This window comes from Gymnodraco acuticeps, unplaced genomic scaffold, assembly GCF_902827175.1.
Source record: "Gymnodraco acuticeps unplaced genomic scaffold, fGymAcu1.1, whole genome shotgun sequence".
Classification (NCBI taxonomy): Eukaryota; Metazoa; Chordata; class Actinopteri; order Perciformes; family Bathydraconidae; genus Gymnodraco; species Gymnodraco acuticeps.
This window is the reverse complement of record NW_022990021.1, coordinates 304,245-329,819: the sequence shown is the minus strand read 5'-3', so window position 1 is coordinate 329,819 and position 25,575 is coordinate 304,245. Positions and strand designations below refer to the sequence as shown.

Genomic DNA, 25,575 nt, shown 5'->3' with positions numbered 1-25,575 from the left:
TCATCAGAGAGCTGTCAGAAGCAGAGGTCAGCTGCGGGGTCGTCAGGGCAGCAGAACATTGGAAACGCTGAGAGAGAGAGACAGAAAAAGGAAGTATAAAAACGTTTTCTCTTTGATAAGAAGGGATCTGACTGAAAATCCTCCTTTGCAAAATCCCCTGGGATCAACATAGTTACTGGTGGTGTTTCAGTATTTGCAATCATGACTTACAAAGTATTAAACTTGAATGTAAAATAATTATGGGAAGCAGCAATCTTAAAAATGGAGGCTCAACAAAGCCCAAGGAGTCTGTAATTTGGCACGGAGGTCAATAATTGTGGGGTTGTGTGAATGCATGAAAGTGTGGATTTATGCATGTTCATGAAGCTGTTGCAAATACACAATTATTTTTGAAAAGTGAAAATCGCAGCTGAGACATCCTGATTTTAAGAGTACGATCCCAAAAACACTGGATCCTACATGTCCCATAATGCAACTCTGAGGCACATTTCATTAGACCATATGTGCCTGCTAAACACACATCTCTCCAACTCCCTGCAGTTTGTGCCACCAGCTTCCTAAGATTTCCTCTAAGCCCATGCCGAGGTGTCAACATTACAGTATACAGTAATCATAGCATTTACTTTTCTGACTTTGGAAAGCTCCCTGCAGAGCCACAGAAGACTTTACTCAACTGTTTCCATAGGCTAACTGACAATGACTTTGATGGGTGAAATCAGTGGTGACCCTTTAAAATGCAAACGCACATGAAACCACTAGAGGGCGATAATAAATAACAAAACTTCAGAGTTAAACGTTTTCTGAGGAAGGGGTTTTACTTCAGCGTAGTATTTGGTTTGAATAGTCTCATTTCAGTAGATATACTACTGAATACAGGACTGTGCATCACAGCAGGTAAGACGTGTTTGTCCCATTTGTGGGGACTGAATGACAGACAGCAAGGCATTAATAGGTTGCAGTACCTTTCCCTGTGTGGAGGACCCATCTGAACACCTGCACAGGTGAGACATGAAAGTTCTCTGCAAAGATTCAACTTAAATCAATAAAAAATGACTTATGTTGTTATTAGTCATTCAACTTTCCTAATCAAGCAAAAATGTCCAATATGTTTTGGTTGCAGCTTTTTTTAATGATCATTGAAATTTAGATTATTTTGGAAAATAAAGTCTGCTGGTTGTACAAAAGTGTGATTTTATAGTTATCCCACACAATGTATACTGTAAGTCATGTATAAACATATTCACCTATTACCTACATGTATGACCTATTTTTCAGGCTAAATAGTTCAATGTTTGTATTATGGTTCAGCTTTGTTGTCCTTATCTAGCTATATGTCTATTTTTATTATTTTATGTTTCTTCATTTTTGAGACTCCAATGTACAAAGGCATATTTTCAGCTTGGAAGAATGTATCCATTGCCATCCTTTGTGTTGTGAGAAGGTGTTGGCGTTGGATGAGGTTGCATGGAGCAGCCAGTGTAGGAGGGCACTGGTGAGGAAGATCAGTGATGCTGAAGGGAGGCTATAATATCCGAGAATTCAAATCATTATCACCATCATCTGAACTGGAGGAAAAGTGCTTTTCAAAGCTCTTCCGCACAGGCTCCTCCTTTCACCCTCCTGTATCAAACTTGAAGATTGGCGGTGACTGCTGCTGCGCTTCCTTTTCTACTTAGTGATTTCAGTATTTTTAAAATGCGGTTTATCTTTAATATTGGACACAGCTGGTGCCACTGTCCAAGCCGAGAGGTTTTGTTGAATGTTTGCTTTTCTCAAAGGGTGTAATGGTCGTCAACAACACTCCCAAAACAAGAGCAGCAACACCTCTGGACTACCGCATGGACTCGCTGGAACATCCGATGTTACAAGTAAGTTCATGCTAATTTTAGTGGCACCGTCATTTTCACTTAAAAGCGTGTTGCAGTTGTTTGAAGTTAGCTTAGCATCCGAAAATTAGCAGGTCAATTTTAGCTCACCTGTGCACTTCCTCGCGCCCATTGGTTGCTGCTTAATTAAGCTTTGATCACGTACCGCTGTGTGAGCCACGAGGACGTCACATCGTGAACTTTGAACGGTAATTTATTTTATTTAAAATTGTCGTCGAAGCTATTATCTTTGAATTTTAAGCCTAATATCTGTTGTAATCTTTAACCTACACATATTCATTTTAATATTAGGTTGCTATATTGTCATTGTAAGACTACTTTTTAAATTTAAGGTGAAACCATTTTATTCGAATGCACACATTACAAGGAGAAATAATTGTATGACACAACAAAGTTTAAAACAAACACGTATGTATTCTTTCATAGTGTCATATTGTTTCATTCAGGCGTAGCTATGTTTCAATGTACTGACAGGTTTTTTATATTTAAGCTGCTGTAGTAAAGCTTATTTTAACAAATGTACACTTGGATGGTTCAAATTCGTAACTATCACCCTTCAATAACTGAAAGAAAAATGGACTTAAAAATCTAATTGTGTAAAGGATGGACTGTAGTAAAATGTTTCCATGTGAAATGTACTAGAACTTATAAACTAGCATAAAACAAAAAAGCACCAGAACTTCAAAATGGTAGTAAATGAAAATGAATTAAAACATCTGCTGGATTTTCAGAAAGCCTCATGTAACACATTTGAAATATTGAGTTTTGCACTATCTTTCTATTGCAGTATTAAGAGCATTATTCAACCTGTATTGGCATTTATTTTTTTAAATCTCTTCCTGTTCCTCCAGGCTCCTTTTTTGCAGCTCAACCAGTTCTAAATGACTGGCTCTTGAGAAACGGTCAAAAATATTTCACCGTCTCTTTTTATTTGCATGATTAACATGTCCCGGGGGAACAGGCTGGAATAAAAGGCAGATTTAAAATGAATTCCTCTTTTTCAGTTGCTACTAGCAACACATGCCTTATGAACCCTTGAGCTGAGTGCATTTCATTTCCAGCCCCTCATCATATCAGCTTGCATATAAGAGACCACCCACATAATTACCATTGTTTTATGATCCCTGTCATAATATTATACTTCAAATAAAACACTGAAAGCTGTACTTAACTAATTGAACTAGCAACTATGTCCACACTAAAAAGATACCTTCACATTTCTTTCAAACCTTTGTTTAAACAACACTCACATGCTGATGTGTACACTGAGAGCCTGAAGCAGTTTGCATTAACAGATATTTATCTACTGATAAACGGCTTGGTCTACAAAATGGCCATCAAATAGTTCCGCCTGTGGATTTAATAGAATGTCTTATTTTGTCTATCTGCCCACAGCCCAAAGCTATTTGGTTTACTAGTATTAAAGATTTAAAAAATGTCAGATTCTAGATGCCATGAAAACAATTTGTTGGGGCCATAGCTGCTGAAAAAATTACAAAAGTATCCAATAGTAGCACATTTGTGTATTGTTAGTTGACAAGCCTACATTTTTTTTATTTATATTTCAAGCAAATATTATCTGGTTGCAACTTCTCTATTGAGTATTAACTTATTTGACATTTTACAGACAATTTCCATGTACATGTGAATGCAAGTATTGTACTAAGGTAAACATAAATGATCAGTATCTCTTCTTTAACACTTTCACTCTTTCCCTTTTGGTTCTCTGTAGTCTCAAAGCAAAGGAGGTCGAAGAAAAGGTCGATTTAAAGGTTCAGATGGCAGCACCTCCTCCGACACCACCACCAACAGCCTTGTCCGCCAGGTAAGGATAGCAGTTAGCTTTTTTTAAACTTTGTGACACCTCGATGGCTTATGAGTATACTGCCGGTTGAATCCGGCCGCATACCTTCTGTTGCTTCCCAATCTCAAGATGTATCTGATTATTTTGTGCACCATGAAAGAATATCATTGTGAGTAATAACATTTCCTGTTGCTTCATTCAGGAATGCAACCCTTGTGTGTGTCTGAGTTTGTGTTTATCCCTGACGGGCATAAGAGCCCTGCCCCAGTCATCATCATCCATCAGGGATGAGATGTGCATTGCAATGAAGGGCCTCTGTAAACACTGCTGGGTACAGTATGTTAAGTGGAGTCCTCTCTCTGTGCTACATCCTCAGCAGTGACACAATGGCCTGTTATAAAGCAGACACTGTGAGGTACACACTCGACGTGTCTGGTATTTGTTGAGAAGACTTGCAAGGCGACAGGATGGGCCGGGTTAAGGATGCTCGCCCCTGCCTAAATGTTTCTGCCTTTTTTGGAGGAGCCTCGCATCGTCTTTGGCACGGGAAGCCGGAGGAGATCAGAGCAACAAAAAAAAACAGCACCTCCCAGCCTGCTGTGTACTTCGTCTCAAGGTTGTGGAGTAGTTCTGAATGAGCTGCTATCATCATCAGGAGCCGCTTGGTGAGAAATCGCCTGATTTTTACTACCACCCGTGGGAGCTCGTACCCATTCCCACAGTCCTGTCCCCAAATGAGGAGTTCCCCTTCATTCTGAGTCATCACAGATAAACTCAATTAGGCTGAGAGTGAGAGTTTTTATGCGACTTAACTCCACATCCTACAGAAATAAGAGCCCATTAAAGTAAAAGACAGTTCAGGGATGTGGTGAGTGTGGAGGAGTAATGTGTTTCGGGGTCAGTGAGGTCCTAGCATACATAGAACAAATCCCATTTTTAGATATTTGCTGCAAGAGGGCCCCAGGAATAGCAGACCTTCCAGTAACTTCTCTTCTGTTTGGATAATAATGTAAATAGTGTTTTTCATTTGTGTTATCATAACAGCAGGTTTTTAATGGACCTTATTTCCCTCGCTATTGTGCTCAATCATAGTTGCCTGTGATTATTTTCACTTATCATAGAAGTATGAGGACGTAATATTTAGATCTCTAAACTAACACCATGCCGGGAAAGTATGAAGCTAGCCTTTGTGTGGTTAACTTACTAGCTATTCATCAATTTGTCATATGTTTTAGTTTTTACGATTTCTGTCCTCAACAACCACAGTCAAAGCTGCTGTTTTCTAAAGAATATTTGACATACTGGATGGTCTATATTGTTTTAGCTCTCCCACCTGTCTAACCTGTTGTTTTTAATGCCCTATTTTTCTGGCATTACTGTAGGCGTCTTAAGAACAGCCAAGAGTGGTCAAGGTCACCGTGCAATCGATCCACTGCTGCCCTGAGCGTCATAGAAATGGCTGCATAAAAACGTCTTCTGAAATACAGAATTACTCACGCTGCTAGAGAGCGAGAGGAGCAGAGGGCAGACGGAGAGTAGGTTGAAAGAGAAATTATGAGAAATGAGGTCGCAGCCTGAAGCCCGGGGGAGTATGGAGGAGGCTGGGAAGGGTGGAGGTCCAGGCCAGACCGGACCGCTCAGCCGTGGGAGTAGCGAGGTCAGCGTCGAACTGGAGCCTGGCACTCCATTGAGAAGGAAGAAGGGCAGAACTGTCATAGATCTGTCAGCATCAGGTGGATGGTTTATTTTCATTTATGCGGGGGTGGACTGCAGTGTAAGCAAAGAAATCATCTCGCAAACATTTAGTGATTTGTGGTGCATCATCCATCTGTTCATGCACACGGTGCGAGGCTACAGTTGCTAATAAATAGTATTGGGATTAGGATCATGTTTTAGCACTCTGCACGGATTTCCTTTTACAGTCCAGACATCTACGTCAAACCATTTCTCAGGAGGCAGGAAAACAGATGTTTCGGTATCAGTTGGAGGAGGAAGTAGTTAAAGGAATAGTTTTCCCTTTTTTTTTTTAGAAACACGCTAATTGGCTTTCTTGGCAAGAGTTGGATAAAAAGATGATGTCTTTCTCATGTTTGTCTGAATGTAAAGCTATGGCCTTTAGTGGGTTGGCTTCGCATAAAGACTGGAAACGGGAGGATTCTGATTATCTAAGATACAGTTCTGCCCATAATGTAGGTGTAAATGGGACTGATTGTCCATCTGTAGACTGGCAGCATCTGTTTTGTGCCTAATGCATCCTGGGAAACAATCCCCTATGACTCAGAATAATAATACACTTTCTTTATATAGCACTTGTCTAAAAAGCATAGTTAACAAAGTGCTTTGCAGAGAGTGAGAAACAAAGCAGCAGGATTAAACACTCGGGGAAGAACGGCTTCAAAGCAAGTCTTCAAAGTTGACCTAAGTAGTGAGTTTAAAAAAAGACACCGGCTCTGCAAGCATAATTTTTGTTCTGATGGGCTGTAAGATTGCTGTTGATGAATGTTCCACAACTTCCTTTTAAACGAATGCCTGAGGAACTGGCTCTCAGAGCTATTGGAGCTGGATTTGACATGCAGTTAGAGACACCAGTCTTTGAAGCAAAGAAAAACAAACGGAATAAGAACAGACAGGTTATAAAATGGATTGATTAATTGTAACATCACCTGCCAAAAGCGATTTTAGGGGCTTATAACCTTATGAGACAACCTTATGTACAATGCAAACATGAGTAACGCAAACTGTTATTTGCATGTGAGGCACTGTATTATGTCATAATTAACCTCCATGCTTCTTCCCACACTCGCACTGTTTATGTAAATGATTGCACCAGGCACTGTATCGCCTCCACCTACACCTCCATCTCTGTATAACAGTGTGTGTTGATGTCTCCCACTGCAGCACCTTTTTTCACGGCACATTGTTGCACTTCACCCTCTCTGTATGTGATGATGGAAGGCATCCAGTCAGGGCAGGAACGTCTGTCTGCTCCCTGATTGCTGGCATTTTTCCTTTTCAGCTTCCTGTAGATTATTTTTCTCTTCCTAATGGAGAAAAGAGGTTGACGCAAAAAGTGTACTCTGATACTTATCAGATCTGGCAATCCTCGACTTTTGAAGTAACGGATATCAGTGCCATACAGCAGTGGTATGGGGAAGCTGCCACTGAAATCTGAAAGTTTAACATTAACCATGCAGAACTTTGAGCAACTTATATCATAGTTTTCCAAGATATTTCTGGACAGCCATATGTGGTTTCTGGCAACTAAATGCGGTAATGTTGCATGGGGGTTAAATACTGGAAATGTGGAAATGTTCAAATGTGGTAACCACTGCTCAATCAGCCATCATAAAAGCACAATACTGCCATCTAGTGGCCGACTGATTGAATGCAGATATATAAATTAGTTAATGGTTTACAGTGAAGGTGCCAAAGTACTAAAGAAACCTATTAAAAAGCAGGCAAATATGTCTCGCTAAAATACACTTCAGCAGTGAATTCCTTGCATCCACACTGACAAGTTTCTCAGCCCCACGCTTGCCCACCCTGCTGTTTACAGCCTGGGCTAAATTCATTTGGCACTGTGTTAATGCAATGCCCACTAAGTGGTCAAGGTCAATGCGCTCTGTTCATGCTATGAGGGATGAAGTCATAACTATCGCCCTTTTTAAAGTAGTATTTTGAGTTTGTAAGCCATGCCATAAAATGCATATAATTGCTGCTGGTAATAGGTTTTGTTTAGTTGTTAAAATGCCATTTTTAAATGGCTTATTTTTTGTAGCATACAGCCCCAAAAACCAAAGTTTACTATCACATAAGATGATGAAAAATAAGAAATCCTCACATTTGAGAAGCTGGAAATTACCTTCAACATTAATCAATTTTCCGAACAGTTTTGATTTGTGTCTGTCAATCAATTAATACTTTTTTTTATTTTCAAGAATCTGTGTATTGGGATAGTAAACCTAAGTTATTCTCAAAAGTGCATATTTTTTATTTGATCATACTGTAAGATGCATGCATTTTATGACCTCATTCTCATGCCGTTGACGTTTGCTCTCATCAGGTGTCTGCTGCCTCTTTGATATATTCACATTGTCTCCTCGGTAGTGATGGAGACATTTCTCTGTTGCATGCAGAATGACTTTGCTTTTGAATTATGGTTTGATCTAACAGATACGATGGCAAGGAGAGATGGAATTTTGTTTTAGAAAATGTGTTTGCATCCAGTAATGACATTGAACCTGAATTAAAAAGGCAGAAATTAAGTTTTGGACATGATGTCCTGTAGTGTTTTTTATGGCAGCAGCAGCAGCAGTGATCATAACTTCCTGAAGCGAGACAGGCCCTGACAGATTACAGATAGATAGAATTCCTTCTCACCGTGAGGTGCACATGTCTCTGTTTACAATGACGCCTCTCCATCACCGCAGACGCATGCCAGCCAGTGAATTATTGGCAGTGAATAGAGAGGCTTCAATGTTGATGAAAGACGGGGGCAGATTTATGTTGGCTTGAGCATCTGTCGGACCAAAGCAGGAGAAATGTTTACTGATACGATCACTGATGAGCACAGAGCTGATACACACCATCTGCACATGAAGGAACCATATATAAAGTTTTAGTTAGTGCTCTACAGTTGCTAGTAGTAGGATTTGGTTTCATTTTGATACAATTCAGATTAGCTGTTGTGCTAAGCTAGCCAGCCTCTGGATGTAGCTTCATAATAAGTGTCTCAATCTTTCTATCTAATTCCCAGCATACTTTTATTACCAAAAATGTGCAAAGAGCATAGGCTATTTCTTTCTTGTATGAACTACATTCAATTGTACTTTTTTGAACGATAGGCTACAGAGGTCTGGTGAACTCACTTCATTAAACTGTACACCCCTCATTTTAAAATGCAGCTGCAACTGACACTGACTCAAGTGACATCAGGTCATTTCTCACATTTTGCGCAGCCACAAAACAGTTTTAACACTTTTTTACACTTTTTAACACTTGAACTTTAACATTCAAAGAAATATACTTTAATTCTGCCTTTTGGCTTATTTAAACCCAAAGGGTAATCGATGCAAAATAATAGTAAAACTAGTTATTTGTTGCTGGGGGAGAATAGAATAGAATCGTTTAATGACATTATACATATACAATGAGATAATAAATGCTTCTCCCTTTCAAGGGTGTCGTCAAAACAAAAAGCATCACAACATAAGACAACAAATACACGCAGCATACATACTTAGGAATAAGGAATAAAGTGCAGTAATTATTTCCAGGGGTATACAAATACAATCTATAATGTAATAAATAATAATAGTATGTATTTATAATAATAATGGTATATATTTACAGAGTCACATTTATTTCACATGCAGGATGATTAAGAGGTATGACTTTCAGGTGTTAAGAGCAATGATGGCTCTTGGGGAAAAAACTGTCTTTGAGTCTGTTTGTTTTGGATTTGATACACCTGTAGCGCCTGCCGGAGGGCAGCAGGTTGAACAGGTGAAAGCCGGGGTGTGAGCTGTCCTTAACAATGTTTGTGGCTCTTCTGAGGCAGCGGGAGGTGTAAATATCCATCAGGGAGGGGAGAGGGCAGCCGATGATCCTCTGTGCTGCTTTTACAACTCTCTGGAGCCTCATCCTGTCGGCCTCAGTGCAGCTGGCGTACCACACTGTGATGCAGTATGTTAATAGGCTCTCGATGGTAGAACGGTTGTACCTGCTTAGTGAATTCTTCTGATCCATCAGGCAGATAGTGGAGTTTGTCTTCATCTTGATGTAGCTCTGTCTGAGAGAAGAAATCATTTTTGTTATTTTCCTAGTGCCAACTCCCATCACTGTGTGGCACCTCGTACCCAGGAGAAACATTGATTGAATATGTGTTGCAGTAGATGAGACAAGCTGTATTTTTTAAATTTATGTTATGAGAGATTTGGACTCTGCACAATATAAAGATGGAGCATACTGAGGCTGCAATAAAATATGATATTATGAGACCACAGCGGAGTGCTTGTACACTAACCCTAACCCGATTTAACTTGAGAGAAATCCACATAATTTAAATATGTCTTCAATGTATTATTTATTTGCTAGTATTGCAGGAAAGACACTCGAAGCTAAAGAGCGTTGTTAAACATTTAAATTCATCCCGCCCCTCTTGCTGTGTGCCCTTGTTGCCAGATGAGTTTATAAAAAGCAGTGGTGATACGTGTATATCACCTCTGCAGCTTCCCTCCACATGTACCTTTCATTGGACACTGAGGCAGTGAGAGAGAATATATGCACTAGTCTTTTAGCTGACACAGCATTTACGACGCAGCAGTCAGTCAGGGCTCAATCACCTGAACGCAGCGGGAAGGGCACGGGTGGAGTGAAGGTGTGTGACGGGAACAACGAATCAATCACGCCAGACCCGCTTTCACACTCGGCTGGACCGAACTGTCTTCCCTCTGCACCACAGGCGGAGTTGAGCTGCTGCTAACACACACACACACACACACACACACACACACACACACACACACACACACACACACACACACACACACACACACACACACACACACACACTTTCTCACTGTAACATGAAAGCACAGCGCAGTCCCTTCAGCAATCAGTAGCCGTCTCAGCCTTAAAACAGAGGAAATATGAAGAGTAACGCAGTGCTAATGAGTACTGCACGACACAGAGGGAAAAATAAGGCAAAGGCAATAAAACCGGAGAAAAAAAGGGAGGCAATAAGTCAAGAAGAAAGCCAGAGTTTGTGTGTGTGTGAATCTTTTAAAGTAGACTGGATGAAAGGAGGCGGGGAATAAAGAGTTGGCATCCTCCATTGGGAAGCAAGGGACAGCGGTCAATAAAGGACACTTGGAAGAACTCCACCTCCTTCCCGTGCTGAAAAGGAACTTGTGTGTGTGTGTCTTAATCCACCAGCAGCTGAACCTGTGTGCCAGCCTGCCACTGTACCACTCTCTGCCACAGCGCAGCAGCACTGCAGAGGATTTGTCAGTCCAGAGGATCTGCTGGAGCCGGCACATAATTTGGAGTGGGGTAAACACTACACCTCACTGCAACAGTCTGGAGATGGGTAGAGGATGAAGAGGAGGAGAAAGGGGGGCTTTTTTTTATCCTGAGACTTTCAGATTTTTTTTGGGGGGGGGGGTTTGGTGCACACGTGGGGGGTGGGTCGACAGTGGTAGGGGGCTGGTGTGGATACGTCAGTCCTCTGCTCACACCTCCGACCTTGTCATCTCCTCTGCGTCTTTCGGGTGGTCCGCAACACCCCTCTGGGTGAAGGGTGCCGGCATGGAGCGAGGCTGAGCGGATGCCGCTGCCTGACAGGGAGTCTGTGAGACGGCCGTCCGCTCCCCCCCGCCCTGGTCCCCTTCATGCCGTGCTGTGGGCTGGGCCATCGCCGGAGAGCACAGCTTCCATATGTGAGTTACAGGCTGATTTATCACAGAAAATCATGTTGTTATATCATAGTGCCAACTCCCATCACTGTGTGGCACCTCGTACCCAGGAGAAACAGTGATTGAATATGGAGTGTGTGAGAGACATTGAGACAGAAGTATGCGTACACTAATGTGCCTAAAGCTCTTTATTATGATTGTCTCATGATGAATTGCTCCGTGCTGGGGTTTCAATGCATGCACAACTTCACTGAAAATGTACAGTGTTGCTTCAAAGCCCCAGACTGAAGGGATCAGTGGCCGCCTGCCAGCGCCCCCCCTCGATGTTGATTCCCCCCCCCCCCGCTCTCTATCCTGAACCAGTCCTGACTGCTGCAGGATTTAGATGAAATATTTCAGCTGCACTGGCCCCACAGATGTGCAGAGCTCCGTTTGCGCCGCCAGACACGATCAATCTTTTATATCATATTTATTCTGGGACACAGCTGAGGTTGTAATGTCGTTGACTTTAGAGGGTTCACACTGCAGGCACATGCTCCGGTGAGGGCTCCACTTTATTGGGCTTTGCGGTTTGGAATTAAAAGCTGTGTATTATGAGGAAAGGATCACTGTGGCTGTTTGACATAATGAAATGCAGAGTGAAGAAAATGTGTCTAAATTTGATGATGCATGCATTGCATAGTTTTCAGTACTGTCCTTTGTTTTTTATCTGTCATTCAGCTGTGGTTGATTTCTGTAGACTCCCTTGTTTAAAGCAATAAGGACAAAAATAAATGTGGTTTAAGCATTTCTCTTTACACTGTTTACTAATAGAGAAAAAAAAATGTTGTACGTAAACATCTTTGTTTTCATTTAATTGTATCCCATACACTCGATGCATCCAGTACTGCAGATAAAGATAGTCCTCCATATTTCAGTTCTACCACTAGATGGCCATATTTCACTTGTATTTCACACACACACACACACACACACACACACACACACACACACACACACACACACACTCATATAAATGCATAAACACACCTTTTTCATGCAGAGAGCGAGCTTTAATTCTTTAAGACCCTTAAGACTCAGATACAAAGTTTTTACGAGGTGTTCTTTATTTATTTTACGGTCTGAAATGAGTTATGATCTCATTCCCATATCAAAGACAGAAGCCCATTAGATAAAATGTTCAGAGGTCAGTTAGCCACGGGATCCTTGGATTGACCAAAACAGTGATATGGCAATAGAGTAGGATATGTGTGATTAATGTGAGGTCATACTCCTCTAATGTGACATAATTACATGGTATTGCAGCTCACATGTAAGCAGTCATCACTGTGCAGTTTCTATGGTGTTTTACTCAGCTATTTATCTATCTACAACTATGTATTTATTTATCTATTCATTTTTACAAAGCGTTTATGAATCCGGTTCCATTTACAAACATGCAAATGTGTGCATTTGAACTTCCCACTTCTGCGGGCAGAACTGCTGATGTATTTAATTTGAGAAACACAGTGTGTGTTGGAGCAATATAGTCAATAACTGCAGAATGTGGTATATCTGATTGGTCTGTCGATTTATTCAATTATTTTCTGTCCCGTCCCAGTCACGTGATAAATAGTGAAATAGACTCCCATCCTGCAGGAATTTCCAATCATCTCTGCCTATTGCACAGATAACCGTATATGCCGTCTTCTTAAGTGAAGAATAATGCATTTATTGATTCAGATCTGCTCTGAAATGTCATGGGTTCTGCCTTAGCCCATGCTACTACCCCTTTTAACCATTCATTAGAACCATGCTATTGTTTTTACCCCACAAAAATGGCTCTTTCTTGGAGGTAGAAAGGATCCCTTGAATTCTGGAAGGCCTCTTGATGCATTAAGTAATACCAAGGGCTGTAAATCATACACCAGTGTGTGTGATCTAAAATTCAGCCCAAAAAAGGGCTTCTTTTATTTTCTTTCTTTTTGATCTGACATTGAAAAGGGACCCAGACTTCTTGGCCCATTGTGACTTTGGAAGTGTCCAGCTTGGGACGCCAACTTTATCCCAGCTATTACAGAGAAGGAACACCTGTAGTGGTCCTGTGCAGACTGCTGTGGTTGGGTTACACAATCTGGATTTGCAGGCTGCAGTAGGCTGATTCGACATTTACTCTACAAGTGAGTAAGCTTTAATTTAACTGATGAGTGGATTAATGTAGGACCAGCTGTTGATACACGCGCTAAGCCCCATTTGTAAGGTGTTCGCGTGAAAACAAACCCTTCAGTGTGGTGGAGCGTCACTGGCAACATGTGTTTGTGCTTAATTTCTTTGGTCAAGTTGAAATTAATATGATGACTGTTTAAACAAGACTCGCAGATGATAGTCCGGTAACTGTACTCAGTGCTGACCTTGAGAGGACCCCGGCTGCCGTGACACGCCACACTTTCTCTGACACAGCTCTCACATGTTTCCAATATGTAGCACCAAACCACAGTTTTACGTCTGAAATGGGGCGGAAAGTAATTCTGCTCTGGATGGAATGTGGAGCACGGAGACCCGGCCGGATGGGACTCCATCTGAGAGACTGAGTGGCCAGTCCCAGACACCCCTCACGGAAACTCTACTAATTGGAGACAGCAGGCCTTAACCCATGCTCCTGTTGGTTTTCTAGGCTTTTTCTGCTTGCCATAATGCTGCAGTAGAGCCAGTGATGTTAGCACTGAATACAAACAACGTTTATTATTTACAAAAGTCTGTTTTTTGGTGGCACATGGTACAGTAGCATACATATCCTAGCCTAGCATCAGTCATATTTTGCAGATAGCTTTTAAATGTGTTTTTACGATCATCTTATTCTCATTGTCACTTTTTAGCCATTTATTGCCTTATATTATCTCAATGTTCTGCCGCAGTATAAAAATGACGAATAAGTGTACAGCCTCGCTAACTGCCAGGCTGTACATTGAAAAATAGTATCAATACAAACTGGAAGTTCTATAGCTACCATTAACAATGAAAACAAGTTTGAAAAGACACAGAAGATTGTAATCAACCCAAGAAAATACTGAGCTTGTGCTAGTGGTGAGGTAATCTCCCTTGGCGAAAGTGAGACCTGGAATTCCCAGTTTTCCAGGCGTTGGGAAGCACGCCCAGGGAGGACTGTCGGGCCTGCGCAGAGAAGTCTGGAGCAGGGTTTCCTTGGCAGCAGCAGTGCGTTCTTTCACTTTTCCAGAAAGTACGGAAATGTCCGGAAACAGAGCAGCTAATTGGCCACAGAGGCCCTAAGGAATGTCTCGGATTTAGGTGGACTTTTGCTGCTTTTACATCATCTTTCACCTCACTGTGGACTGGAAAGTGTGATCTATATCTGTGAGGGCATATGTATAGTATAGCTTCAGCCTGGAAACACTGATGTCAGTGACACTGTGTGCTGAATATGTGTGCACCGACTACGGTTCAGTTACAACTGGCAGTCTCAGCTTTAAAATCCTCACTTGTCTGGAAACTGGGAAGTTTCTGGAGACGCAGCTATTTTTTCAACCATTTTCAAATATGACTATGGATGATCTTTCCGCTTGTTTGACTGCCTACAAATCCATTATCTGTCGTGTATTGATAGTAAAATTGTCAAACATACCCACCTTTTTCCCTTACCTTGTTAACTTTGTGTGCCTAAACCATAAGCTGTGACATCTGTGAACATTTAAAAAAAATTGGAAACTTGGTTTTTCCTTTATGGCTGTTGACAGTATTTCATTTATTTATGGAGTGATATAAACAAATATCCAAAATGCACTTAGTTAAAACATTTTACTTTCATTCCTGAGGAAAATTAGGCAAAGTGCACAGCTTTACAAAACACACACGCTGCATGGCCAATGTCTGAAAATGTATATTGTGAACATACTCTACCAGTGTGCGGTTTAACAACCCACTAAATGAGATCCATACTTGTGAAGTAATTTGCTCCCTGTGGTAAATGTTTAATTTTAGCCTCGTCTCACTCCTCCAACACATCATATTGGCTGCTTCACTGCTATCAGTGGAAAGCAGCTGCTTTAAGGCCTGGAGTGCCGTCATCCATTTCTGTGAGGCTTGCAGTTTCTGGCACGATCTATTCACTAATTCCATTTATTAGCATTATGTTACAGTACGACACATGGCTTTAGGGTGAAATATGTCTGTAGTGGATTCTCTGTGGTTGGTGGAGCTGTTTTTATTTCATGTATATTCTTTGGTTTCTGGTTTATTTTAGTTCACTTTGATACCATAACTCCTTTTCACATATCCCAATCTTTATTCTCCACCATGTCTCCAATAACTACATACAGAAGGTAAAGAATCTGCAACAAAATGGACAATCATGCTATCATTAGAGTGATGAAGGGGCAGCTCATGCCCATTAAACTGGCACCTCAGACAGCGAGGGGCAGCGAGGGCAAAGCGAGCATCACTTAAAACAGGAGCAGATGTTCTGATAGGCCAATTAACGTTAGAGACATGCAGACAAGCCTGTGCACCAGAGGAGGGCTGCCGGCCCATATGGACACTACAGACCATTAATTAGAGCGACACACGTTAAAAATGGATCAGGAGCCGCGGAAAGCCCTGCTTTAAAACCCTGAACTCGTAGACCACCCTATTGGGGTTTTTAACTATATATGTGTTGTTTGTTTGGTTGTCATCATTAATAGAAATGTACAACAACATATTTGACAATGGATTATTAGTTTATCATTATTTATTGTTCTAAATTCAAGCGAAAATGCCAATTATTGTCCAATTAAAACCTTTAATCAGACATAAGCATTTGAAGACATTTATATGGACTCTGAGTAATTCTTAATGCCCCACATTTCATAGTTTTAATCACCAATCAGTTAATGGAGATCATCGACAAACAATAACCGATTGTTGTTCATTTGTAGTAGTAATATGAACTTTATATAGCATTGTTTTTACAATGATCTTTAAAGGGTTTGAATAAAGCTAAATGTGTATCTACTCACTCCTTCCCTATACACTCTGCCAGTTGTTCATATACAGTACAGTGTGTCTTTTCTACCAGTGCTGATCTGGATATCCGTATCTTCTCTGTAATTCAGTTCCACTTAAGTGCAGCCACTCAAATCCAAAGCATAGCCTCAAAACTCTCCCCTGATCTTTTTCAAGTAATCCAGATCCACTTGTGCAACCAGACAGCCATGAGTGTAAAGCAGGGGGAGAGGGGCTGATGGTGCCAGAGAGAGGAAGATAGGGAGTTAGGGTGTAGGAGTTATCAGATGTGTGAGAGGAAGAGGGAAGTAAGTATTTTATAGAATAGACCTAATTCTGCTACTGAGTAGAAACGGATGGATGAAAGAGATAAGGAATCTCCTTTTCAACCAGCATCTTTTATCTATGACAACACTTGTCTCTTAGCAAAGAGGTGTCATGACAACAGGTAGCAGCTGGTTGAGGACACATACCCCAGAGAAAAGGAAGGAGGGAACAGTGTAGAGGAAAGTGAGATAAAGTAGGTGGAGAGGACGGGACAATAGATGAAACAAAAAAGAGGGGAGGACAATGAGTGGGGGATGCACCAACAGAAGATGAAGACGAGGTCAATTCCTTGTAGTTTCCCTCCTTTACTTCCTGTTTTCTTTTATTCTGGAGGTCCTGCATGTAAGCTAAGAGCCTTGTTCTCCACATGTTCATCCTAATGCTTCTATAAGCTCACCCTCGGGAGCCGGCCACAAAGATATGCACGGCGATTGGGCGCGCGCTGAGGCTCAGCAGGGCGGGGTTAAACCTGCTGGGATGTTTCATATTCATACTCTGCATGAATACATAATCAGTCCATCAGGTCACTGTGTGCTGTCAGGAGGAAGAGACTTTTTGCCGGACTTTTCTTTTTCCACGTGAAGAGGACTTTGTGGTCGCCCCGCTGACAGATGCTGGGTGCAGTCAGAGCAGGCGCTTTTGGTTTGCGTGGCAGATGATGACCTATGGCTGAGTGCGACGTGCCCCCGGCCCTCACCCCTGATCCCGCTCACACCTGCGCACACAACAGGCTGCGGGGCTGAAATCTGCTGAGGAGGGGGCTCCTCTCGTTACCGGCCTGCTCTCGTTGCCATGAGCAAACAAACCAAGAATAAAAATGTCTCGTGGGTAAGTGAGGTGTGTTGGTGCAGTTTTACTCTTTGAGCTACTTCTCCTTCATGTGGCTTGTTCTATCTATGCTGTACTCCTTTCAAAACAACAAGCAATGTAGCATTTTGGGCATCACAATTGATAAGATTTTCCGGTTTAACAGATTATGTAGAGGCTATTAGAGTATATTCCCATGGGTCTCTGATGCTCCTCTGATTCCAAAGAGAGGCTTAGAGATTTAGGTATTATATAACTACAAGCTACTACGTGCCCCACTTTATCAAATCTGGTTATAATTCTGCCAACTCTTTTAAAGGTAATACTGTACATCGGATGTTTTGTTGGCCGTATATAAAAAGTATGCAACTCTTTCTTCTTATAACAGCAGGTAAACTTGTATTTTCCGCCATGTTGTCCCAGGTTTCTTTTAACATGTGTGAGTTTGATATTTGAGTCTTTGCCAATGCAGACGGATCAGGGGAGATTACAGTGAGAGTGGCTTTGCGAGGATGAAATCAGCTACTTGGGGAAAAGGGGGTGGGGCAGGGAGGAGAGGATGTGATGGGACTCCAGAATCTACCAGCTTTCTGTTTGTACACTTTAAAATCATTTCCTCCCTCTGGATTCTGCAGTCCCCAGCCACTCAGCCCTCAGTAACCTCTCTTGGTGGAGTTACTGTACTGTCAGGTGCAAGTGACACAATCATGGTGTGATGAACCCGAGGCATGATTCTCCTCCATATGTTCTCCTCTCCTAAACGGGCATTCGTGTTGTGATAACTTTGTTTTTTTTGTCCAGTATATTGTACGTGTGCACATGTGCATGAATAGGGGATCTACATATGTGTTTTCCTCCGGAGGGAAACACTGCTCCACTTTTGCTCAACCCACCCATATGTCACGCTGCTGCTCTCTGCAGCAAAACTCTCTGTCCTCACCATGAACCTGATCATTCCTCCATGCACAGAGCTGGAAAGATGAGCACCTCAAAGTATCTCAGTGTCTGGTGAAGAAGCCACGGTGCTGCCTCTCATTCCAAATTAATAATGCATGTAGCTTACTAGCAGATACAGTATAAGTTGAGCTACTCTCAGAAGTGGTTTGTTTTGTTGTGTACTTGCATTGTACCAAATGTTTCCAACAATGTTAAAACCAAGAAGAATCTATCATTTTAATCGAAGTAACAATCTGTTTTCATTTGATCGCTTTATAAATGGATCAGTGTTGGCAGTAGTTATGACTTTTTCAATACACTTTATAGATCATGGTTGTTTTGACTATATCTTTTTAACTGGGTGACATCTGGATCTTCAGTTATCAGGACAACGCACTGAGCAAACGTTAGCAGCAGTTGAATAGCATTGGAGACATTTTGATTTTTGACACAACTGTTTCATTCAGTGATTTTACCAGTTTTACCCACCAGTCTATTTGTTTTGGAGAGGATGAGAAGTAAGTGTATATTTTCTCTCCCTGTAAAACCTCCTGAACAATAAGGCAGAATTTGACTACAATGATTGCAATGGCCCTTCAAAACTCCTGCTTTTCTGTTTTTTGATTGAGAGATCCCTATTAGTGTGTTTGATTGAAAGGAGACACCCATTAAGCACCATTTTATCTTAAGGTGGAGTGGACTTTTGTAACCATATCTTTTGTCATATGTTCAAACCTCCCTTATCTGCATCAGCTTGCATACCAAACCTGTGTGTAATATGTTAGTTAATTTACCTATATATTTGCAGAAAATGCACTTTTTTGCGATGCAGCTGTTGCTCCTCCGCAGTGCACTGATCCCAGGTATCTGCTTCCCCTTCCAATAAGCCTAATGACTTTGAGGGCCACATTCATAATCACAGTGGTGGGCAGTGCCGGCGGATTAGGACTCCAGATGGTGCTGTTACAGCCCGACTGTCTGTCTGGCCACACATGTACGACTGCAATAGGTCACATGTTTTACTACAGCGGTCAGCTCTGCCACTGCAGGCGGGCAGCTCAGCATCACATCCGTAAAACTATCACAAAAAGTATCTGTTGACAGAGTGTTTCCGGAGTTTTAAGGCTGGTGTGTGTTTCTGTCTGCTTCTTACAGCGCCGTGTAGTTGGGTTGTCCGTGCAACAGATGTCACGCTATCAAATTAAAGCTTAATGCCCGGCCAGCTGAAGGAAACACTAGCCATGACACCGCACAGCTTAAACACTTGATTGTGTGTGTGTTCTGTCGGTGTTTGTGTGTTATCCTTCCTACACTCTTCACTACACATGAGGCATGACACTGGCTGTTGAAAGAGCTCTTGAAGATGACCACATCTCATTTATTTTCCTCTGGAAATGTGACACCAGTTGTGTTTTAGAGCAAAGAGTCAGTGTTATACCGTTTTGACTGAGGCAGAGCAGTTTTTTTTTTTTTGTATGCCAGGCATCAGCTGCTTGCACCCCTGGGTCATGGTACTCTGAACAAACCAGGGGATTTGCATAATTCATTACAGTCGCTGTGGAACGGAGAGAGGCGACACAGGTGTCCCGGGCATTGTGGGAGAACGAGCATGTCTAAGAAGCCGAAGGTAAAAAACAAACAACACTCAACCTGTTCTTGTTTCTGCGTAAATCCAAGCTTACTACTTTAGCCAGAGCTTGAACTATTAGTTGTAGCACTAAATTGCTGTTGTTTTTTTAAAAAGCTTTGACATTGTTCTTGCAGCTCAGTGCTTTTTTCTTCGTTTGTGGATTCTTTGCTGTGTGCAGTTTTGTCTGTGACATCCAGTCACACTGTCTGTGAGGTAGTTAACACAGGGCCTATACTGACAGAAATGCACTCCTATAAGTACAGCTTTTAATCATGGATGCAAGTGGGAATTTCTGCCTTTTAGAGCATTGATGCTCTCAGGTGAAAGACTATCTGCAGGGTCGCCTTTCTGTTTCCACGTGCAGATACAGTTCTGTGAAAGTCAGGTCATGCAGCTAAATCCTTTATCTAAAAACTGATTTATATGGTTTGAGAAGCATGATGTAATCTATTGTCATGACACACAATGTAGGGCAGGTTTTCAGAAATCTCTTAACTTCTGATCCCTTGAGGTTAAGCAATAAATGCTATTGACGAGTTCATCCAAAGTAATTTATTTCCTGTTCCAAGAATTGTATAAAAGGTTTAAATATGTCCTGTTATGATGTCTTTCTATAACAGTTATGTTCATATTTATTTAGTGTTACTCTCCATCTTAAGCCTGAAAAGCATGTTGATTGCATGTCCTAAAAAATAAATAAAATGTTCGCATATTATGCTTTGTTTAGATGCATGTTTTTTAGCCATCTGTTTTCTTCATTACTGGCTTGTTTGGTTTGTTTCTCTGTTTGTGCTTTACTGCCCTTGCTGTTGATTGAGAAATATTGACAAAAGAGGCTGCAGGATTATGTATTTGGTGGATGAGTGTCCATATGTGGGATGCAGCAAACCATCATATAGCCACTCGTAAAATTGATAGTGGCGAAAAACTCCACAGCGTCCTCGTAAAGAGTCAGATTATCCAGTAATCACATGAGAAAAGGCAGAGATTAAAAGGAAAGTCTGCAGAAATAAAGCCCCCAACACATTTGAACTGTTTCTCACCATGTTTCATGTTCGTGCATTCTTCTCCTCTAAATCCTGGATTGTTTGAAAGGCAGAAGCAGATTTAAATCTCCTTACTGAGAGAAGCAATCATCACAAAGTGAGTCGGGGGGGATCAAGTAGACACAAGCAATCTCCCCCGTGGGGGTTATTGTGTGCATTGTGGATCGTTCCCTCCCTCCTGTAGGGATGAACAGTGGTGATAAACATGTGACGCCAAAGCAGATGATCGTCTCTCACTGAGCTACTCAAACAATTCGTTACAATTCTGTCAGAGTAGCACGGGTATTTGTTATGTCACAGAAAGTGAATCAATATTTCCTGAATTGCTTAACACAAAGCAAATTAAACCACTTGTGTATAATGATGAGTGTTTCTTGGACGTCCATCTTATCTGCTACTTGGAAGTTATGTACAAGTGTGAAAGTGTGTTTGCATGTATCGCCCTCTGCCAGTGATTGCCTGACCCGTGCGTGACTGTTTTGGTCATAGCGGTTCCAATTTGCCGGCTGAAGAGTTTTCCCTATGACTCCATGTGGGACAGTTGATGTGTTCAGCGAGCGTGATGTGACTCAGCGGCACACACTCGCACCGCAGTCGCCAAACGCTGCACACCGCTGTACATGTCAGCGCTTCAGAAGTCATTCAATCTTTCGCTCTCACTTGCCGTATATCAACTCTGAGCTCATGATCTTCATTCCCTTGGGCATGCTTGACAAGTTATCCTTGTCTCCACTGACTAAACACATCTTGGGAAGGGTAAGCTTTGTTCAACTGTTGACTGTAACCTTTGTTCTCAACTGGAAATATACTGTTCTAATTCCACATTGATAGGCTAAGGCTTTTCGTCTATCTGTTATATAGACGTTTAGGGTCAGGGTTCGAAGTACAGCAGTGTTAAATGAAGTGTGCACAGGTTTCTCAGTTTCATATTTACAGGATTTCCTTTGGTGGAGAAATGGCAGCAGCACACAGAACAGTTGGGGCTCCCATTTTTCTTTCTTCCCTCCATCTTCATTTCTTTCCTTTTTGCTGACTCTCTCTTTCTGTCATTGTCTGTAATTAGAGATGGTCCCATGGCTCAAGGGGCCTGGCGTGTGTTGTATCTAGGTAACTTCAGACAGCTGCTGGCTGCCGGCCCATAGGGTATCATTAGATGTGAATCACGGTCCCTGGGGCCTTGCATGGATTCTTCTTTCTGATCAGGGTATTATGCATGCAGGAGCAGTGGGGTCCCGCTCTCCAGGCTAGTTATTTTTCCTTGTTTCCAGTCTTATTCTAAGCTAAGCTGACCAGCTACATATTTAACATACACATATGAGAGTGGTCTGTATCAACTCAGGCGTTAAACTGACATGTAGTGTGATTTAAAGGATGTAAGGGAAGATGAGCTCTGGTTGTAAAGGGACATTTACAGGATTCAGTTTGCTGAATTTGCTATATAGATTTTACCGTATTTTTATGTTTTGGAACACAAAGAAATATGCCTAGGGAGCCACTGGATTTTAATTTTTTCTTCCAGGGAAATAGATTTTTCCAAAAGGACGTTCAAAGTCCGCTTTCATTAGTGTAACAGCATTCTTGGCAAGTCGAGAGGCCTTTCTGACAAATCTTCAATAATCTAATTGTGGTGGCTTTAAGCCCATTAGTGGTCTTTTAAGTTTGTATGCATCAATTGAATGAATCATGAACTTTTATAATAGCAAATTTGAAAACACAACAATGTTTATATTGTTGGATATTGCTTGTCATTCTCAAGATGCTCTGGGTCAGAATCCATCAACTAACCTCAGTGTCTGGTTTTGTGTTGTGTCATGATGTCTTCAGTATTAAGATCTTGTATTGATGTAACACAGATTAACTTGTGATCCTAAGTGCTCCAACACTGGCAAGTGTTTGGCAGAGTGGAGAGGTTTTGTTTTGAACCGTTTACTTTAATGTCGAGCGGTGGCCACCGTGAAGGCACACCAGTCTGAGAGTGTTAGACGTCCTGATATGGAGGCAGAACGGTATGGTGGCATGAGAGAGTGCCTTGATGCTTAAAGTACACAGGTGTGATCACCGCTGCACTACAGAGGCAATATTATGTGGCCGAAACATGTCAGTAATATTCAGGTACTCTTTTATTTTATCTTAGTTGCAAACCTTTGCATTGCACAATGTACACTCATTTCCAATTTACATGGGTACAGTTACTAAAACGAATGCACCAAGTCCTGCAATACATTCTGCTTTCATGATGGTTATAATGCTTAGTTTTCGTAGAAGCCGTTTCACAGAAGTGTCGATACAAGGATTTATTGCAGGGCTGTTATGTTATGCAAAATGTAAGCGAATCAGAATTAAGTCCCCCATCAGTCCCTTTCGCAGTGCACAAGGTGACTCTTTAGATACTGTGTAATGAAAGGAAACAACTGTTAGCAATGTCATTCTTTCCCCCAGTGAAACATATTGGGATGTTGTATTGATCCCTCCTCGTGGTCCAATTACTGTACGCTGGTTTCTGTAAGCTACCCTTGTTGGCCCTTTATGTGCTTGTCAGTGTGAATGCCTGCTGACGTCATTGTGTGCATGTGTACTGATCGATAAGCCAAAGGCAACGCCGACACTCATTTCCCAGCTCTGGCAGAACTGGAAGACATTGATCTGTCAAATCCCACTCAGAGAACCCATTCAGAGAGGCTTATAATTACCGTTAGCAGTGAGAATGCTTTTGTAGTAAGTAGTTGAGCCCATGGGTTGAGGCCCATGGGCTTCGTAACTTTAGTATCGGCATAACAATCCTGGCAGGGATAGCTGGAGTTAAGCATGATCAATAAACATACAGTCGTTTTAGGCATTATTTTTGATTAGATGGCATCTTAAAATCACGATTGAAAATGATCGTGATCGCTTTCTTTATCTCACTCTGATTTATTTGTTGCCATTGCTTTGGCTTTCCAGCAGGTGTTAAAGAAATGTTCAGTGAGCATTTAGAGGCACCAGATCACACTTCCTTATCAACTGTCACCAAGCTCAGCATGGTTTGTACCCCCGGGGCTGAGCTTAATTAGAGTCTGCTTTCACCTTCATTTACCTTGACCTCAAGTCCACTGCTGGCTTTAAATAGGACTATAAACTGATATATTCTAAGGCTGAAATACAAAAAATCACTGGTTTCACATTCTCAAAGGAGAGTATTTCCAGATTGTACTACCTTTCTATGACAGTCAATTTAGTTGTTGTATTTTGTTGAGTATGTCAACTTGGACTGTGGGAAATAGTTATTTTTCTTTTATAGTGTTATTACTTCAGCTGTTCTTAAAACGTATGTAATGTAACATGCAGTATGCATACAATTGGCCCATACTTCCCCTTCAGAACATTGCAACTATGACCCTATTGCACATGCATCCCCTGCGCAAAGGATTATGGGTCAGAATAGCCAGAAAAGCATGCTGACTTGCATGCTGCAAAATGTGACCGGATGCATCCTGGTGTTTTTGGTATTCTGCATTAGACATACTATGTATTGAACCATACTAAGTCTTATTCTGGCACACAAAGTAGGAATTGAAATGATTGTTCTGGTGAAATGAGGATAACTATCCCACAGTTTGACACGTGCCGAGCACACACTCTGGATGATAATCCTCACAAAGGGGTTAACCCCGCTCAAACACAATATAATCCAGGATTTAGGATGGGCCACCCAGAAAACATTATTTCCCAACTGTGAAATACAAATCTGGGCTTTGCTGCATTGTCAAATAAAGCCCAGAGCTTGTAGTTTTATAGTTTTATTATCTTACAGGTTGGATTTAAAACTATTTGATTCTCATCAGTGCTGTTTGTAGGTGTTTTTCTTTTCCTGAGACATAGCTGCATTCCTCTGTTGTTGCTGCCGTTTTATAACAGAAATATTTCAATTAGTAATGGTTTCACTTCCAGAACTCATGACTCTGCTGTGACAGATTCCAGCTCCCTGCCTTGACTCATGTGAAACCACTTTAATAGAACATCTATGAACTACATGAGCTGTGCCTGTGACGTAGCAGCAGCGTACACACACATCACAGCTAGTTTGTCCAATGTCAGATCACAAAGAGACTCTTTGAAGTGCATTCTTTTTTTCTTTTTTTTTACAGTAACCACTAAAGTCTCTAAGATGCAAACCAGCTGCTTTACACGGACTGGTAATAGAAATCTGTCACTTCATTACTAAACCCACTTTTATATGGCTTTAATTTTATAGATGTAGGAGTTTGTAGTGTGATCTGTTTACAAAGTAACTTCCTTTTGACGTAATTTTTAATGTTAGCTTAATGGTGTACCATCAAATGACCCAACGGAAAGTTTCAATGACTTTGGTCCCCTTGATGATGAAAGCAAATATGGCATTTCGTCGATGTAGTGAAGATAATTACTTCCTGACGTTTTGGTCTCAACAACATGTGTCGAGACTATACAGTGAGTTCAAGTCCTTCAGCCTTCCTCTCCTCTGCGGAACCTCTTTAAGGGAACACATGTAAACTCCCCAGATCACACACACACTCAGACATAAAAAGCTTCGGCAGCTGCTTTTGGTGCTTTCTGGAATTTTTCGTCCTGCCCTGTTGCCAGAGATCTTACTTCCTAACTGGCTGTGTGTGTGAGTGTGTGTGTGTGTGTGTGAAACAGAGAGTGTATGTGTGTGTGTGGGAGGGAAGAGGGGCAGGGGGCTTGTTTTTGGGGGCTGGAGGACGGTTGCGGCGCTCTGTAGGAGTGTTCT

General features: G+C 41.6%; 1 protein-coding gene across 5 annotated transcripts in view; it reads left to right on the top strand.

The window, feature by feature from the left end:
- Nucleotides 1-863: 863 nt before the first annotated feature.
- Nucleotides 864-25,575, top strand: part of cacnb2a (calcium channel, voltage-dependent, beta 2a) — a 53,601-nt gene continuing 28,889 nt past the window's right edge. For 2 of the 5 annotated variants that reach the window (XM_034213987.1, XM_034213983.1), the window contains exons 1-2: nucleotides 1,565-1,868; nucleotides 3,619-3,711. In XM_034213987.1, coding sequence (XP_034069878.1) covers nucleotides 1,785-1,868; nucleotides 3,619-3,711 — 177 coding nt within the window. In that variant the 5' untranslated portion in view covers nucleotides 1,565-1,784. Of the gene's footprint in view, nucleotides 1,002-1,564; nucleotides 1,869-2,053; nucleotides 2,075-3,618; nucleotides 3,712-10,902; nucleotides 11,130-25,575 lie in introns of those variants that run through there. The other 3 variants (XM_034213984.1, XM_034213992.1, XM_034213988.1) reach the window with 3 other exon arrangements.